This window comes from Bemisia tabaci, chromosome 5 (genome assembly GCF_918797505.1).
Source record: "Bemisia tabaci chromosome 5, PGI_BMITA_v3".
NCBI classification, from domain to species: domain Eukaryota; kingdom Metazoa; phylum Arthropoda; class Insecta; order Hemiptera; family Aleyrodidae; genus Bemisia; species Bemisia tabaci.
Window position 1 is genome coordinate 32,405,996 of NC_092797.1, and position 12,701 is coordinate 32,418,696.

At 36.1% G+C, this 12,701-nt stretch overlaps 1 protein-coding gene across 2 annotated transcripts; it reads left to right on the plus strand.

Annotated features, from left to right (window-relative positions):
- The first annotated feature begins 167 nt into the window (after nt 1-167).
- Ref1 (RNA and export factor binding protein 1) lies at nt 168-11,081 on the plus strand. Of its 2 annotated transcripts, none has more exons than XM_019051979.2 (6): nt 168-499; nt 6,074-6,229; nt 7,235-7,382; nt 8,155-8,295; nt 8,851-8,997; nt 9,688-11,081. In XM_019051979.2, exons 1-5 carry the CDS (start codon nt 263-265, stop codon nt 8,967-8,969), a joined length of 801 nt encoding a protein of 266 aa, XP_018907524.1. In that variant the 5' UTR covers nt 168-262; the 3' UTR covers nt 8,970-8,997; nt 9,688-11,081. The 2 variants fall into 2 exon arrangements, with proteins under 2 accessions (XP_018907524.1, XP_018907527.1); XM_019051982.2 differs by having other exon boundaries at nt 8,851-8,993.
- The last annotated feature ends 1,620 nt before the right edge of the window (nt 11,082-12,701 follow it).

A 12,701-nucleotide genomic window follows, 5' to 3' on the forward strand; every position in this document is an offset into this window, starting at 1 on the left:
ACATACATAACCTAACTTTTTCATGCGGTAAAGTGATGAGTGATGAGACCTCAACAAAATCTCAACGTTTTTCTTTTACAGGGTTGCCGGTGAGCTTATTATTTAATTTAGTAAAAGCTATCTTTTCTTCATGTTTTTCTCAAACTTCCGTTGATATGGCAACCAAGCAAGCAATGTAGCCGCCATTTCTGTTTCATCAAGTTGTTCTTCAACCGCACCTGGCTCGATTTTTCTTTTCTTCAAGTGATAATATAGTTTTAAAATGGTTGACAAAATTGATTTAAGTTTAGATGATATAATCAATCAGAACAAATCTCTCAAAAACTGGAGAGGAGGACGAGGAAGGCGAGGAGTCGGTGGAAATCGTCGAGGCAGAGGCAGCCCCAGAGGTAGGGTGAACAAGCGATCAATTGATAGACCAGTCGGATCCGGTGGTCGCGGCCTCTTAAAAAGCAGAAGAGGCAGTGCCAGGGGTCTTGGCAGAAGCCCCTACTCGAGGGTAAGATCCATATTGATTCTGTTCGTTCATTATCACATTACCATCCTTCGAACCAGTAACCTAACCTAACTTCATTGCAATGCTCAGGGGCGAATTTATCTTTGTCTTCTGCGGGAAATCTCGAGACATATTCAATCAGGTACCTCGTAGATATTCTGATCCTGACGGTTCGTCTGTAACCTCTATATGTAGAGGTGGACTGGTCAAGGCCTGCGAGACTGCATTCATGGCGCATAACGGTGATCCGTCGCCCTGACGGGAGAGTCAAGCTCTAAATTTTCTAAACACAGGAGCACGTCGGGAAGGTCTTGGATGCTGTCGATCAATAAAATCCCTTATCCTAGCTTTCTATCATGCTCACACTTCGATGCAGAAACTGTGGTACACTAGGAATTCAACGTATTATGTATTGCTTGTGATCTGTATACTGCTGTGCGTAAGCCTCCCCACTTCACCTTGTCTGGCCATTGACAATGAGGTCAAGGCAACTGTAGGCGTTTGTTTAAGCAGATTCTGCAAGGGTAACAAAACAACAAAGGGTAACAAGGGTTGTAAGGCTAGGGTGTCTAGTGTCTACTGTTAGAGAAAATTTGAATATAGTAATGATTTTGTAAGGTAGAGCTCCCGCATCGTATGTTGAGACAAACGTCAATCTCCGATTAGCTCTGAATTCGAAACCACTCAACAGGTTGATACACGTAGTCAGGTGGTACCACTGGTGAATGGTGACATAAACAATACTTTGACATTTGTCTCAACATACGATGCGCGAGCTCTAGTCCGAAAGTACTAAGAAAGTAAGGAAATTTCGCATGAAGGTCCAGAATTTTTTTGCTTCATGCCGCGCGTGTTTTTTAAAATAGCCCGGGAAGTTCACAATCCCTTGCGCATTGATTCTTGGTGCACTACTTACCTTTTTGCTTGATCAGGATTTGGAGCCAGCTGATCCTCAGGCTATTACTGAGCTTTTAATTTCCTAGAAATGTCATTTTTGTGGTGTTTTGCGCATGAATTTCGGAATTTTTTTAATTTTGTTGCATTATAGCACTGAGACAGTACTGAATTTTTCACTGATGGGGTACTGAAAAAGTATTGTTAAAATACTGATTTTTTGCTAATCAGATTTAGTGGACACCCTGAAGACAAATATTTTATTTAAATGTGCACGCTTGGACGATTTTAAACTGTAATATACATATCAGATTTCAGATTCATTTTATTAATACAAGAAAAAACATAATACAAATTAAATAACGGCCACTACAAAATAAAAAATGCCAAGAGGTCTAGCCTCGTGTGGCAAAAGTAGTAAAACATAAACTAATTGAAAAAGAAATAAAAGAAATCATAGTTGATTGGCACCACTGCCTACTCAGCTCAGTCCCCTTAGAACTTAGATTAACATAGTGACAATATAACAAAGTAAAAAACAAAAGAGAAGAAAAAGAAAGAACAATTTAAAATTTAAGACCCTAATGAATGATTTAACAAGAAGGCATAGCGAGACTTTGGATTGCTGTTTTAGGACACGTTACTAAGCCACTCTCTGAGAAGACTGGGTGCACTCAACTGGCCCTCGGTGATCAACCTACGCCTGAAGGCTTCAGGCAGTAGGTTGAACACCAAAGGCAAATTGTAGGCAATATTTTTCTCAGAGAGTGCTAGTCGTATGGGCGGTAAAATTGCTCGCCAATCCCCTGCTCTACTGACCCCAGCTCTTGCGCATGCTAGTTGGAAGTTGGGCATCTCTGATGGGAGCATATTTAGGAGTCCCTTATAGTACAACTGTTTGAATGTTGGGACATTTAAGAGGGATGGCAGTTCTTCGGAGGGGTATCGCCTAGGTAGATTCAATACAACTTTAATCGCACTTCTCATTAATATAATTATTGGTTTGAGAATGGTGTCGGAGGCTGCACCGTATACTTCTATTCCATAGGAAACTGTAGCTTGGAATAACGCAAAGTAAACCATGCGTAAGTTTTCGACAGAGAGGTACTTACGAAGGTTAAGCAGACAATAGATGACAGATTTTAGTTTTGCAGCCATGGTTTTAACATGCGTATTCCAAGCTAGTTTTTGATCGATAATAACTCCCAGGTATCTCCACTCATCTACCTCCTTCATTTGAACACATTTACAGCCTATGCGATTACAACTAATATGATGGTATTTTATTGGTGTTCTATCTATTTCAATTGGAACAAGCTTACAGGAGAATTTAATGTAGACGGATTTTTCTAGGTTGAGGGTTAGAAGATTTGAGGAGAACCAGGGTAGGATGACAAATTGAAGGCTATCTGATACCTTTTTAAATACTTCCTCCCATGTATCTCCCCAATATACAATGGATGTGTCGTCCGCAAACATGGTTAATAGCGCTTGATAGAAATCATGGTTACAGAGTTCATTTACATAAAGTAGAAAGAGCAGCGGTCCGAGAATTGAGCCTTGCCCAACTCCAAATTCAATTTCTTCAACAGAGCTATAACTTTTCAATTTGACAACTTGGGTGCGATTAGACAAGTAACTTTCCATTAATTTGAGGGGAATACCCCTGATACCATAGTTGTAGAGTTTCCCCAAGAGTATTTTATGTGACACGGTATCGAAAGCCTTAGAGATGTCAAGAAAAATACCAATGCACTTCTTTTTGTTCTCTAAACATTCAGTGATTTTCTTTACTACTCTTGCAATGGCTTGGGTGGTATTTTTCCCTTTCAAAAAGCCATACTGATTTTTTGAGATTACCTTATTGATGGTCAAAAACTTATTAAGCCTTTTACAAATTAGTTTCTCGAAAATTTTTGCAATGTTGGAAATTACCGTGATGGGTCTATAATTTTCAGGATTCGTCTTTTCACCTTTCTTTTTGTAAATAGGTGTCACAGCTCCCACCTTCAATACTTCGGGGAAAACTCCCTCAACTAAGGATCTGTTTACAAGTTGTGTTAATGGTTTAGACAAAATGTCTACAGCTAATTTAATGATTCTTATGGGAATCATGTCTAGTCCACAGCTTGGTTTATTCTTAAGTGCCATGATTTGGCCTTGGACTTCTAACTCATCTACAGGATCGAGGAAAATGCTGTTTGTGACAATTTTGGTTTTTACCTTCTTGGCTGCGAACTCAACATTTTTTTTGTAGGAACTATTTTTTCTTATCTTGTTACTCATATGCTTTCCAATATTGCAGAAATACTTATTTAGGGTATCAGGATTGATCACATTTGCATTTGGAATTTCACTCTTTATGGACGGGGTTTTGTCTAATATGGTATGGATTACTTTCCACGTCTTTTTTATGTCGTACAGGTTTTTTTCCAACTGTTTCCTATAATAGAATTGTTTAGCTTTAGATATGAGATAAGCAATTTATTTCTGTACTCTGTGTACTTGATTCGATAGTTGGGGTCTTTATCATTGTTTAACCATTCCTTATAATAATTATTTCTAATCTTAATACTATTTAATATACCTTGGGTCATCCATGGTTTGAGCAATTTTTTTGGTGATATTTTGGTTTTGGTTGACTCTTGGACACAGTTTTTAAGCGTAACACAGAATTCATTCCATGCTTCATTTAAACATTCCTTACTTACTATGCCTTGCCAATTTTTAGTTTTGACAGATTCAAGACAATTTTTTAGGTCTGTATATTTAACAACATCTTTATCACGATTTTCTAAAACTAGTTTACTATGGATACTTAACAAGCAGTACACAGGGGAATGGTCAGTGACCATATCATCGAGAACACCGCCAATAAAATCAATTTTCTTATCATTATTTTTTACATAAACATGATCTAGGCAGGCTTTCTCCCTAGTAGGTTCATTAACTAGACTTGTGTAGCCACTAGAGACTAAGATTTCTAACATATCATTACTAAGGTTATTTTTTGGATCAAATATATCAATGTTCAAATCTCCCATAATGATGTGAGTAGTATTTGATACTGTTCTCAAGTAATTATCTAAGGTATTCAGGAATAATTCGTTATTTTTTCTAGCAGGAGATCGGTAGATTCCAGTGATCATTATTACCTTGTCTCCAATGAAAAGTTCAACTGTTTTTCCTGTGCAATCTGCTACTGCGAATTTAGCTTCTTGGAAAGGAATATCATTTCTGACAAAAAAAGAGAAGCCATCTGCTTTATTAAACTTTGCAGGGACGTGTAAGCTATTGTATCCTTCTATGTTGCAGCTGTCCACAGCTTCATTTTTTAGCCACGTTTCTGTACACAATATAACATCAATATTCTTATCGTTACATAAGGTTGCCGCAATTTCATCTTTATGTTTTTGTACGGAACGGCTATTAAAGTGGACAATATTTAGATTAATGTTGCTCATTGTTTTGGAATTACAGTGCTTTTTTGTTTTTTAAAATTTATATTAACAAAATTGGCAATAAAAGAAACACCTCAGACATGCAATTGTCACTAGGTACACATTATAATCATTATTTTCATTCTGGATGACTTCATCTCTGTGACTCATTTACCCTAGATTTGCGAGAGACAGTTAGATGAGGTTTAATTGACTAAGAATTATGTTTGTATTGCATTAGGTACTCGTTCAGATACTATCTTATGCAGGGAGTCTAAGCTTGTTATTTTGATGGGGGGAGACTCCTCATTTTGTTTTACTAGAATTTCACCGGCTTTAACCCACGCATATTTAAGGATATTTTCTCCTTTTAATTTTCTAGCTTTGCGGTACAGAAATTGTCTAAGTGGTGTGAGATGGTCTTTGAGAATTAAATTTCCGGTTAATCGTTTGTCTATGCAAGAGGCATCTAGTCTCCATTTGGCCTTTCTAAAAGATTCTAGGAGCTTTTGTTAAAGATGTTGTTATATGGTTTTCTTGAAACTCTAATGCTGAATACAAATTTACCTTTTACCTTTTTTCTATAAATTTCTCATAATGTAGCTCTAATGTAAGGGGGTGTTGTCATTTCCAGGGAGTTATATGGACGTTAGGGCTCATTTCTAAATGCAGTTCCCCTTCTTATGTCAGAGGAGTGAAGATATTTAAATAGTCAGCACCGAGTAACTCTACGCACTCTTACAGTGAAGCAGAAGATCTGACATCTTGTTTCTTTTATTTACTCTTTATTTTAAAATGAAGACAGGAGATCTTCTGTCGTAGTCTACATCTGCATAAGCTTATTTGTATTTACGTTTAATTTGAATATTTCTTGCCGGAATGTTTATTTACTTAGGTATTATTAATTTATTTATTTCATACTTACATTACAAATATCACATTTTGATTTTATAACTACATAGCCAGCCAACATAAATCAAAGGCTTTTGTGGTGGCTGACCATTTAAGTAGTATTGTTGCTATCTGAAATAAGTTTTAAACAAAATACATTTCAACAGTTTTTACAGTTAAGAAAGAGATCTAGATATACATACATTTTGTAGAGAAATACATGCATTTTAAGAGAGAAATGTAAACATGATGTTTTCATTCTTTTTGTGTTATTTTATCCCGTTGTAAATAATGTTTCTCTTTTTCTATTCTATAATGTAAGATTATCCAACCATTTCATTAACTTCCGTAGGGAGACGTAAATAATCAATGGAAACACGACTTGTATGACGGTGGCAGAATGGGCAACCGCAACAGAATATCTGCTTCAGCCATCTCTAATGCAATGCAGCCTGGCAAATTGTTGATTTCAAATTTAGATTTTGCTGTCTCGAACGCTGATATTGAGGTATGTTATTATTTTATTTTCTAATTTCAGTCACTTTTTGCTATGAATGTTTGATTTTCTTGGCTCATGGTGCCTTGGATAGTCCTTAAAAACTGCATGATTTTAAAATTTTTGTCCTCAGCCCAATGTGTATATATTAGACACCAATTGATAAGCGAGTTAAAGCAAGTGAGCAGAGGTGAAGCATTGCGCTATTATTCTGTTCTTTATACATAATGCCTGAAAGAAGAGAAAATGTAATCAGGAGGACTTGATTTCCACTTTGAAGGAGCACTTACCTAACATGCGTTTTCCAAGAGACGATGAGCGCAGCATCGAAGAACTATATTTTGATCATTGATATCTTTAAACTATCAAACAATTTATTTTGTTCTTTGGTCTTTAAGTTGTAATTTGTACCTTTTGCCCTAACGACGCCTCTGCTTTGATTTTACAAAGCATTACGTCGCCTCCTTCTGGGGCAAGTATCACAATTATGCTGAGGCGCTGCTGCTGCACATCACAATACTGGCTATAATTTTTCCATCAAAAATTTTGCACTATTTTCATGAAAATTACAGGGATCAATTTTGATGGCAAAAGAAGTATCAGGTAAAATCCTCAAGTGATACTGTTTATTAGTTTTTCCATTAAAAATTGAATAGATTCGACAACTTGGCCACTTAGTGTCAATGCACTAATGGCGTTTGTGATACTTTGGCCAGAAGGTGACTAGGTACTGGAAATTTCCAAGGGAAGACTTATGCGAGTGTTCAAATGCTGCCAAATATTGATCAGATTTTTCTTTAATTGTGAACACCATGACATCAAACAATCTCTTGTTCCATTTTGTTTATTTATATTTTCAAAAAGAACACATGATCCATGGATCAAGGAGCTTCATTTTCTTAGATTGAAGTTCCTTTCATCAGAACTGGTGCTGGTTTGTTAATTAATCTTCATGTGTTACTAAATCATGAGCTTGTATTAAAAACGCCAAACTTATTTGAATTTATCTATCTCTAGGAACTATTTGCTGAATATGGAAATCTAAAGTCTGCAAAAGTGCATTATGATAAATCAGGGCGTTCACTTGGAACTGCCGACATAGTATTCGAAAGGAAGGCAGATGCTGTCAAAGCCATGAAACAGTACAATGGAGTTCCTTTGGATGGTGAGTGTTTTCTCTCAAGTAATGTCTGCATTTGCGTACTGTGCATGCCTTAAAACTGAATAATCGTATCTTAAATCTTTGGATAAATCAAAAGATTTACAATGATGGTGTTGCAAGTGACGTGAGAAATTTAAAAAATCGAAGAATTTCAGGTGACAATTTCTTCGCATAAAAAGAGAAAGTTTCAAGAAATTATTTTGAGAACTGTCGTGGTGTGAAAAGTCTCCAAGAAATGGCAACAATTCTAGAACTTCAAATCTGTTTGCTCAATGTTGAGGATAAAGTTAATGACTATTCACATTCAAATATATTTTTCTTGACTTAGAGTATTTGACAGGAGTAAATTTATGAGTAGATAACTTCAAAACTACTCCCATCACATTTTTCCCCACTTGTGGCTAGGTGCATTTCTATTAAACTTGCCCAAATAAGAATGGTTTTACCTTATACCCCCAGGTTACTGAACACCAAGATACACCTATTCATGAAATTACATTTTTAGAATTTTATTATTATTCTTACAGATTTCATGCCCATAAGCTTCAAAGATTAGGAAACCCTCCTCCAAAGGAGTGTGCTCTCATATTTGAAGTTGTTCCTAAGTCATTGAGCACAATATTTAACCAACGCAGCAATTTGTCTTTAAGAAATAGTTAGGTGGTATCAATTCTTAATGTCTGAAAGTGATCTGCTTCTTTTTTTCATAGCTTTGCTGAAGATTTTTGAATTTTTTCTTCCTGAGAGAGTGATTCATTTATACTTTACTTTTCAGGTCGCCCAATGTCCATTCAGTTAGCAACATCCGATCTTTCCTTAGTATCACCTGTCAGGAGGCCGACTGTCAGCTCAAGGCCAGCAAGCCGAGGCGGTAACATACAAAGAGGCAGGCCTAATGTAAGGCGTGGCTCAGCAGGTATGTTTTGATTCAAGTCTCTATTTTGGAGAAAACTCCATTCTCTCTATCAAAGGCCACACTTCACCATAATAAAGTAGAATATTTTTCACGATAGTCATCATGGCTCATAAATTTCGCACATTTTTGATGAGCCTTATAGGATTCTCACTCCATTTTACCTGTAGAAACTTTTCTCAGCAGGCTGTATCTTCTGTCTCCAATAGACCCATCATACTACCTGCCTTTCATCCCCAGATGCGTAAGTAACTGGGTGGGATGTTAATTTAGCATTCTTAGGAGGCAAAATTAGCTGCTTCATGCATCCTGTACAAATTTTTAACAACAAGGATGTTCAATCACTAATTTTTGGGTTTTTTCCAAGTATCTATAGCTATATATGATAAAGGGCTCTGAAACATATCCTATGTGAAATTTCGGAGAAACTTTAATCGGCATCCCCAAGTTCTGTCAAGACTTTCATATAAGTCAATGTCTGGCAGAGGCAAAATTGATGACGGTATTCTGTCATTTGCTAATTTTGTAACGAATAAGTTTCTGTTTTTCTTGTTGAAGGTTTCCGACGTGGAGGAGGGGGAGGTGGTCGAGGTGGTAACAGGAAGAAAGACCCGCCTGCTACTGCTGAGCAACTGGATGCTGAGTTAGATGCTTATGTCAATAAAATGGAGGAATAAGATGAATTCATGATAGGCACCAAGGCAGGTACAATAGAACTTTGATAAGCAACCTCTCTACCTATTTTTTTGTTATTAATGAGTATTGTTGGTCTCTTCAAAATCCCCACACTGATGAAGTATTATTTCTCCAGAATAACATTTTTCAGAAGAGCCACCACAGATACGCTGTATTTTGCTCGGGGCTTCCCTGTTCCATCCCATTTCCATGGAGGCCTCACTGCTTTTTTCCTATTCTTGCAGGGGCTACCCCATTCCAAGCAACGGGCAACTAGGAAGTCGCTGCACCTCTAGAGAGAGTGAGAGAAAGAGAGAAAAGAGGATTTTCACCATTTTAAAAATTCTTGATCAATCGTTTTAGCTAAATTTAAAATGCAAAGGGGTACAACCCTAAAAACATTTGAAGGACAGCTGCTTGTTTTGTGTGCGTGTTAACAAAGAAATGCACTCAATAGTTCAGCATCACACTAAACTGAGGTCCAATTTCGTTCACCACTTGCAAAGAAACGGAACCTTTCCCTCCAAAAAGTATGAGTTCTCCTGTCAAATTTGCACTAGGTTTGCTCTCCTTTTTTCTTATTCTTGGCCCATTCAGTTTTAGCTAATCCACATTTGAATATCCTCTTAAAATTTTTAGCAATGTTTAAAAATATGGCTGTTCTATTCTGTATCATTTTCATCAGTTAATCTTATGTCCTTTTTTCCCCCTTTTTTTCAGGTGTTCAGCATTTGATCTGAAAGATAAAAGTGTGTGCATTTCAGCTGGACTAGCTCATTATTTTCGATCCTAAGTGGGCTGTGTAAACTTTTCGGAAGATTAAATTTTAAGGTTTTGTTTTGTTTCTCTCACCAGATATTTTGTACTTTGTGCTTCTCTTAACCCTTTATTGGGAACCACGTTTCTTATAAAACAAGGTTTTATAGTACTTAGAGTGAGCTACTCACGAAGCTTAAGTTTTGTACATTTGAAGTAATATTTTCATGACTGAATATTTTTGTAATCAGTCTTGTTATCTTCTAATTGTGTTTCATCAGACTAACGTGCAAATTTTTTTGTTCCTTTTCCATCGCATTAGTCTGGCCATTAACATTGCTAAATTCTTCTTTTTGTGGAAGAGCTTTTTTTTTTTTTTTTTAATGTGTAAATTTCCAGCTGATTCTGTTTTTCCAATCAAAGAATACGCAGAGGAATTATAACTGCGCAGTATAGATAATTAGTGAAGACTTTCGAAACAAAGATGCGTTGTTATTCAAATTTTGAAGTAAATTGGTCTCCCTCCGCTAACTCGACTGATTTCTTATTCACTTTATTATTGACACCGAACAGACAACATTGAAGAAACAGAAGAGCCAAATAAAGAAAGTATTTTTTATCGTTTTTTCTCAAGTTATATTGATGTTGAGAAAATAATTTTCTCCCATAAAACCAAATTCACCGAACAAACAGTAAGGGGACTGGTCTAAGCATACATTGAAAAATTACCCTACTAAAGAAGTAACTGTCGAAGCAGAAGTAACTATTCCACATTGTCTCCAACAACATGCAAACAGAGGTTTACGGATACATGAAATTAATGCTGTAGAAATTTCTCTAAGTATGAAAAATCCAACTGGTCAGGTGTTAATATGTATCTCTTTTTCCATCTTCAATATGACTTGACAAGAAAAACACCAAGGCAAAGATACTTCTTTTTACTTGCCTTCTTGCATATCAGCCTCATCTATTTTCCTCTCCTGCAATCAAAAACAAGTTGCCACTTTTTACCACACTTTTAATGAAGACTGCTTGTAAGCCTCCTCAGGGCAGCCACCAAATGAGCGTAGCGCGCTCAATTCTCATTTTATACGTGAAGCTGAGTCATCAATAATATTGTAAAAATGTTTTTTGTAAATACTATTTAAAACTCTAAACTGTTTCCATTTTTATGCAAAGTTGACTCAAAGGCTCAGATTTTCTATTTTATTGAGTGTCGTTAGATTCTGAGGCAATCAACAGTTTCTAATGTAGCTGTTTTTTCTCAGTGGAATCAAAGTTTTTCACTCCCAACACTTCTTTGTAATTATATATGTGAATTAAAAGTTCTTTTAAATACAAACATCTGTCAGTACGTATTTTGTGTCTAATCTTATGAAATTTTTTCCCTTGCTTATTGACAAATGTTTCATCCCTATTTTTAACTTATGTAGAATATCTTAAAGTAGGAGGTTGAATGAACTATTTTTTCAGTCATTTTAGTATCTGAATAATTAGTCTTCCAAGATTATTTTTTGATGCTTGAGTATCTTATGAAAAATTAATTTGTAATAGGTCTTGGAAACAGTGCAATAGTGGTATGTGGTTTAAAACTCGAAGCCCCAAGGGTCAAGCCCTCAAAATTCATAATGATCTTTCTTTCCCAATGAAATAATTCTCAATTATTTTCTGCATAGTACCAAATGGAAGAAGAAAAAAGAAATAAATTTGCAAAAGTAGGAAGTTAGTAAATTTGTTCGTAGATTACTTAAAAAGTTTTGAAATTAGGCCATGATATTTGCAAGTTTTGCTTCTTAAGGTCTCATTTCAGTGATGTTGAAACTTTTCTCTCTCTTTTATGCTTCATGGCTCAAATTATTGCGAATAATTGCCTCTTGGAGCAAATAATTTCTACTTTTCATAATCTTATCTGATCTTAGTAATTATTCTATTTTCAGGGCAAAGGATTTTATGTCTCTGCAAATCTATGGATAAATTGAATAATTGAGTATCTCTAATGGCATGTTTTAAAATCTCAAATCATGTTTTATTTTTTAATAGAAAGTTAATTGAAATAATCCTTGAAATTTTCTTCTAAATAGGGGATTTATGAATAATGAGTAGGACATAGAATACCAAGCACCTATGCCGACAGACAAAGTGAAATTGTCTAATCATTGTATTTAATTTTAAATGAAATCTTAGACAGATCTGTATGTCAGCAATGGTAGGCAAAGAGTGACATACTGTTATATAAGGGTCTCATACCATGGTATCCACAACTTCATTATTTGCGTAGAAGGAAAGGGTGTACGTATTATTGTATGCCATTTTTGCATACTATGCTCACAAAATTCTGAAGTCCTTCCTGTTGTTTAGATGTGCCGTTGGGTGCAGTGACACCCAATGCATTCCCAACCTTGTTGATTGCTATTCTGCTGCAGTCTTAAATGCACTAATCGGAAGGCGTAGCACTCAAGTTGATTGATCCAGAGTTGACATGACTTTCTTCTTCGAGGAGGTAAGTACCTGCTGTTGTATCAATGTGGGACAGCAGTTTTGAAATATACAAAAGAGTTAAATACGTGGACGTGGTTATCAAAATTCTGGTTTGTAATCAATACAGAACCAGCTATATTATTCCTTGAAACTGAAAGTGTACAAAGTAGGTATGGGTATAAGTGCAAGCTCCATCAGAGAGTGCCCCACAGCTGAGGTTGTTCATGGGGTTATTCTTATTTTCTTGGATTTTTTTCTTCTCTTAGCGGAAATTTTCTGTCTTTGGCCATTCGAAATTCCCATCTAAAGGAGCTGGACATTGATTATCTGCTTTCCCCAATCCCCACTATGCCCCTCCATTGAAGTGCCTCTGAAAGATGGAAATAGTGCAATTTAATTGCAACGTTTCCAAATTGCCACCGGTATTCCCTTAATTACTGGGTAGCCATCGTGCGGTTCCCTCGTGCGAAAATTTCAGCGAATTTTAGCATATTGTGCTG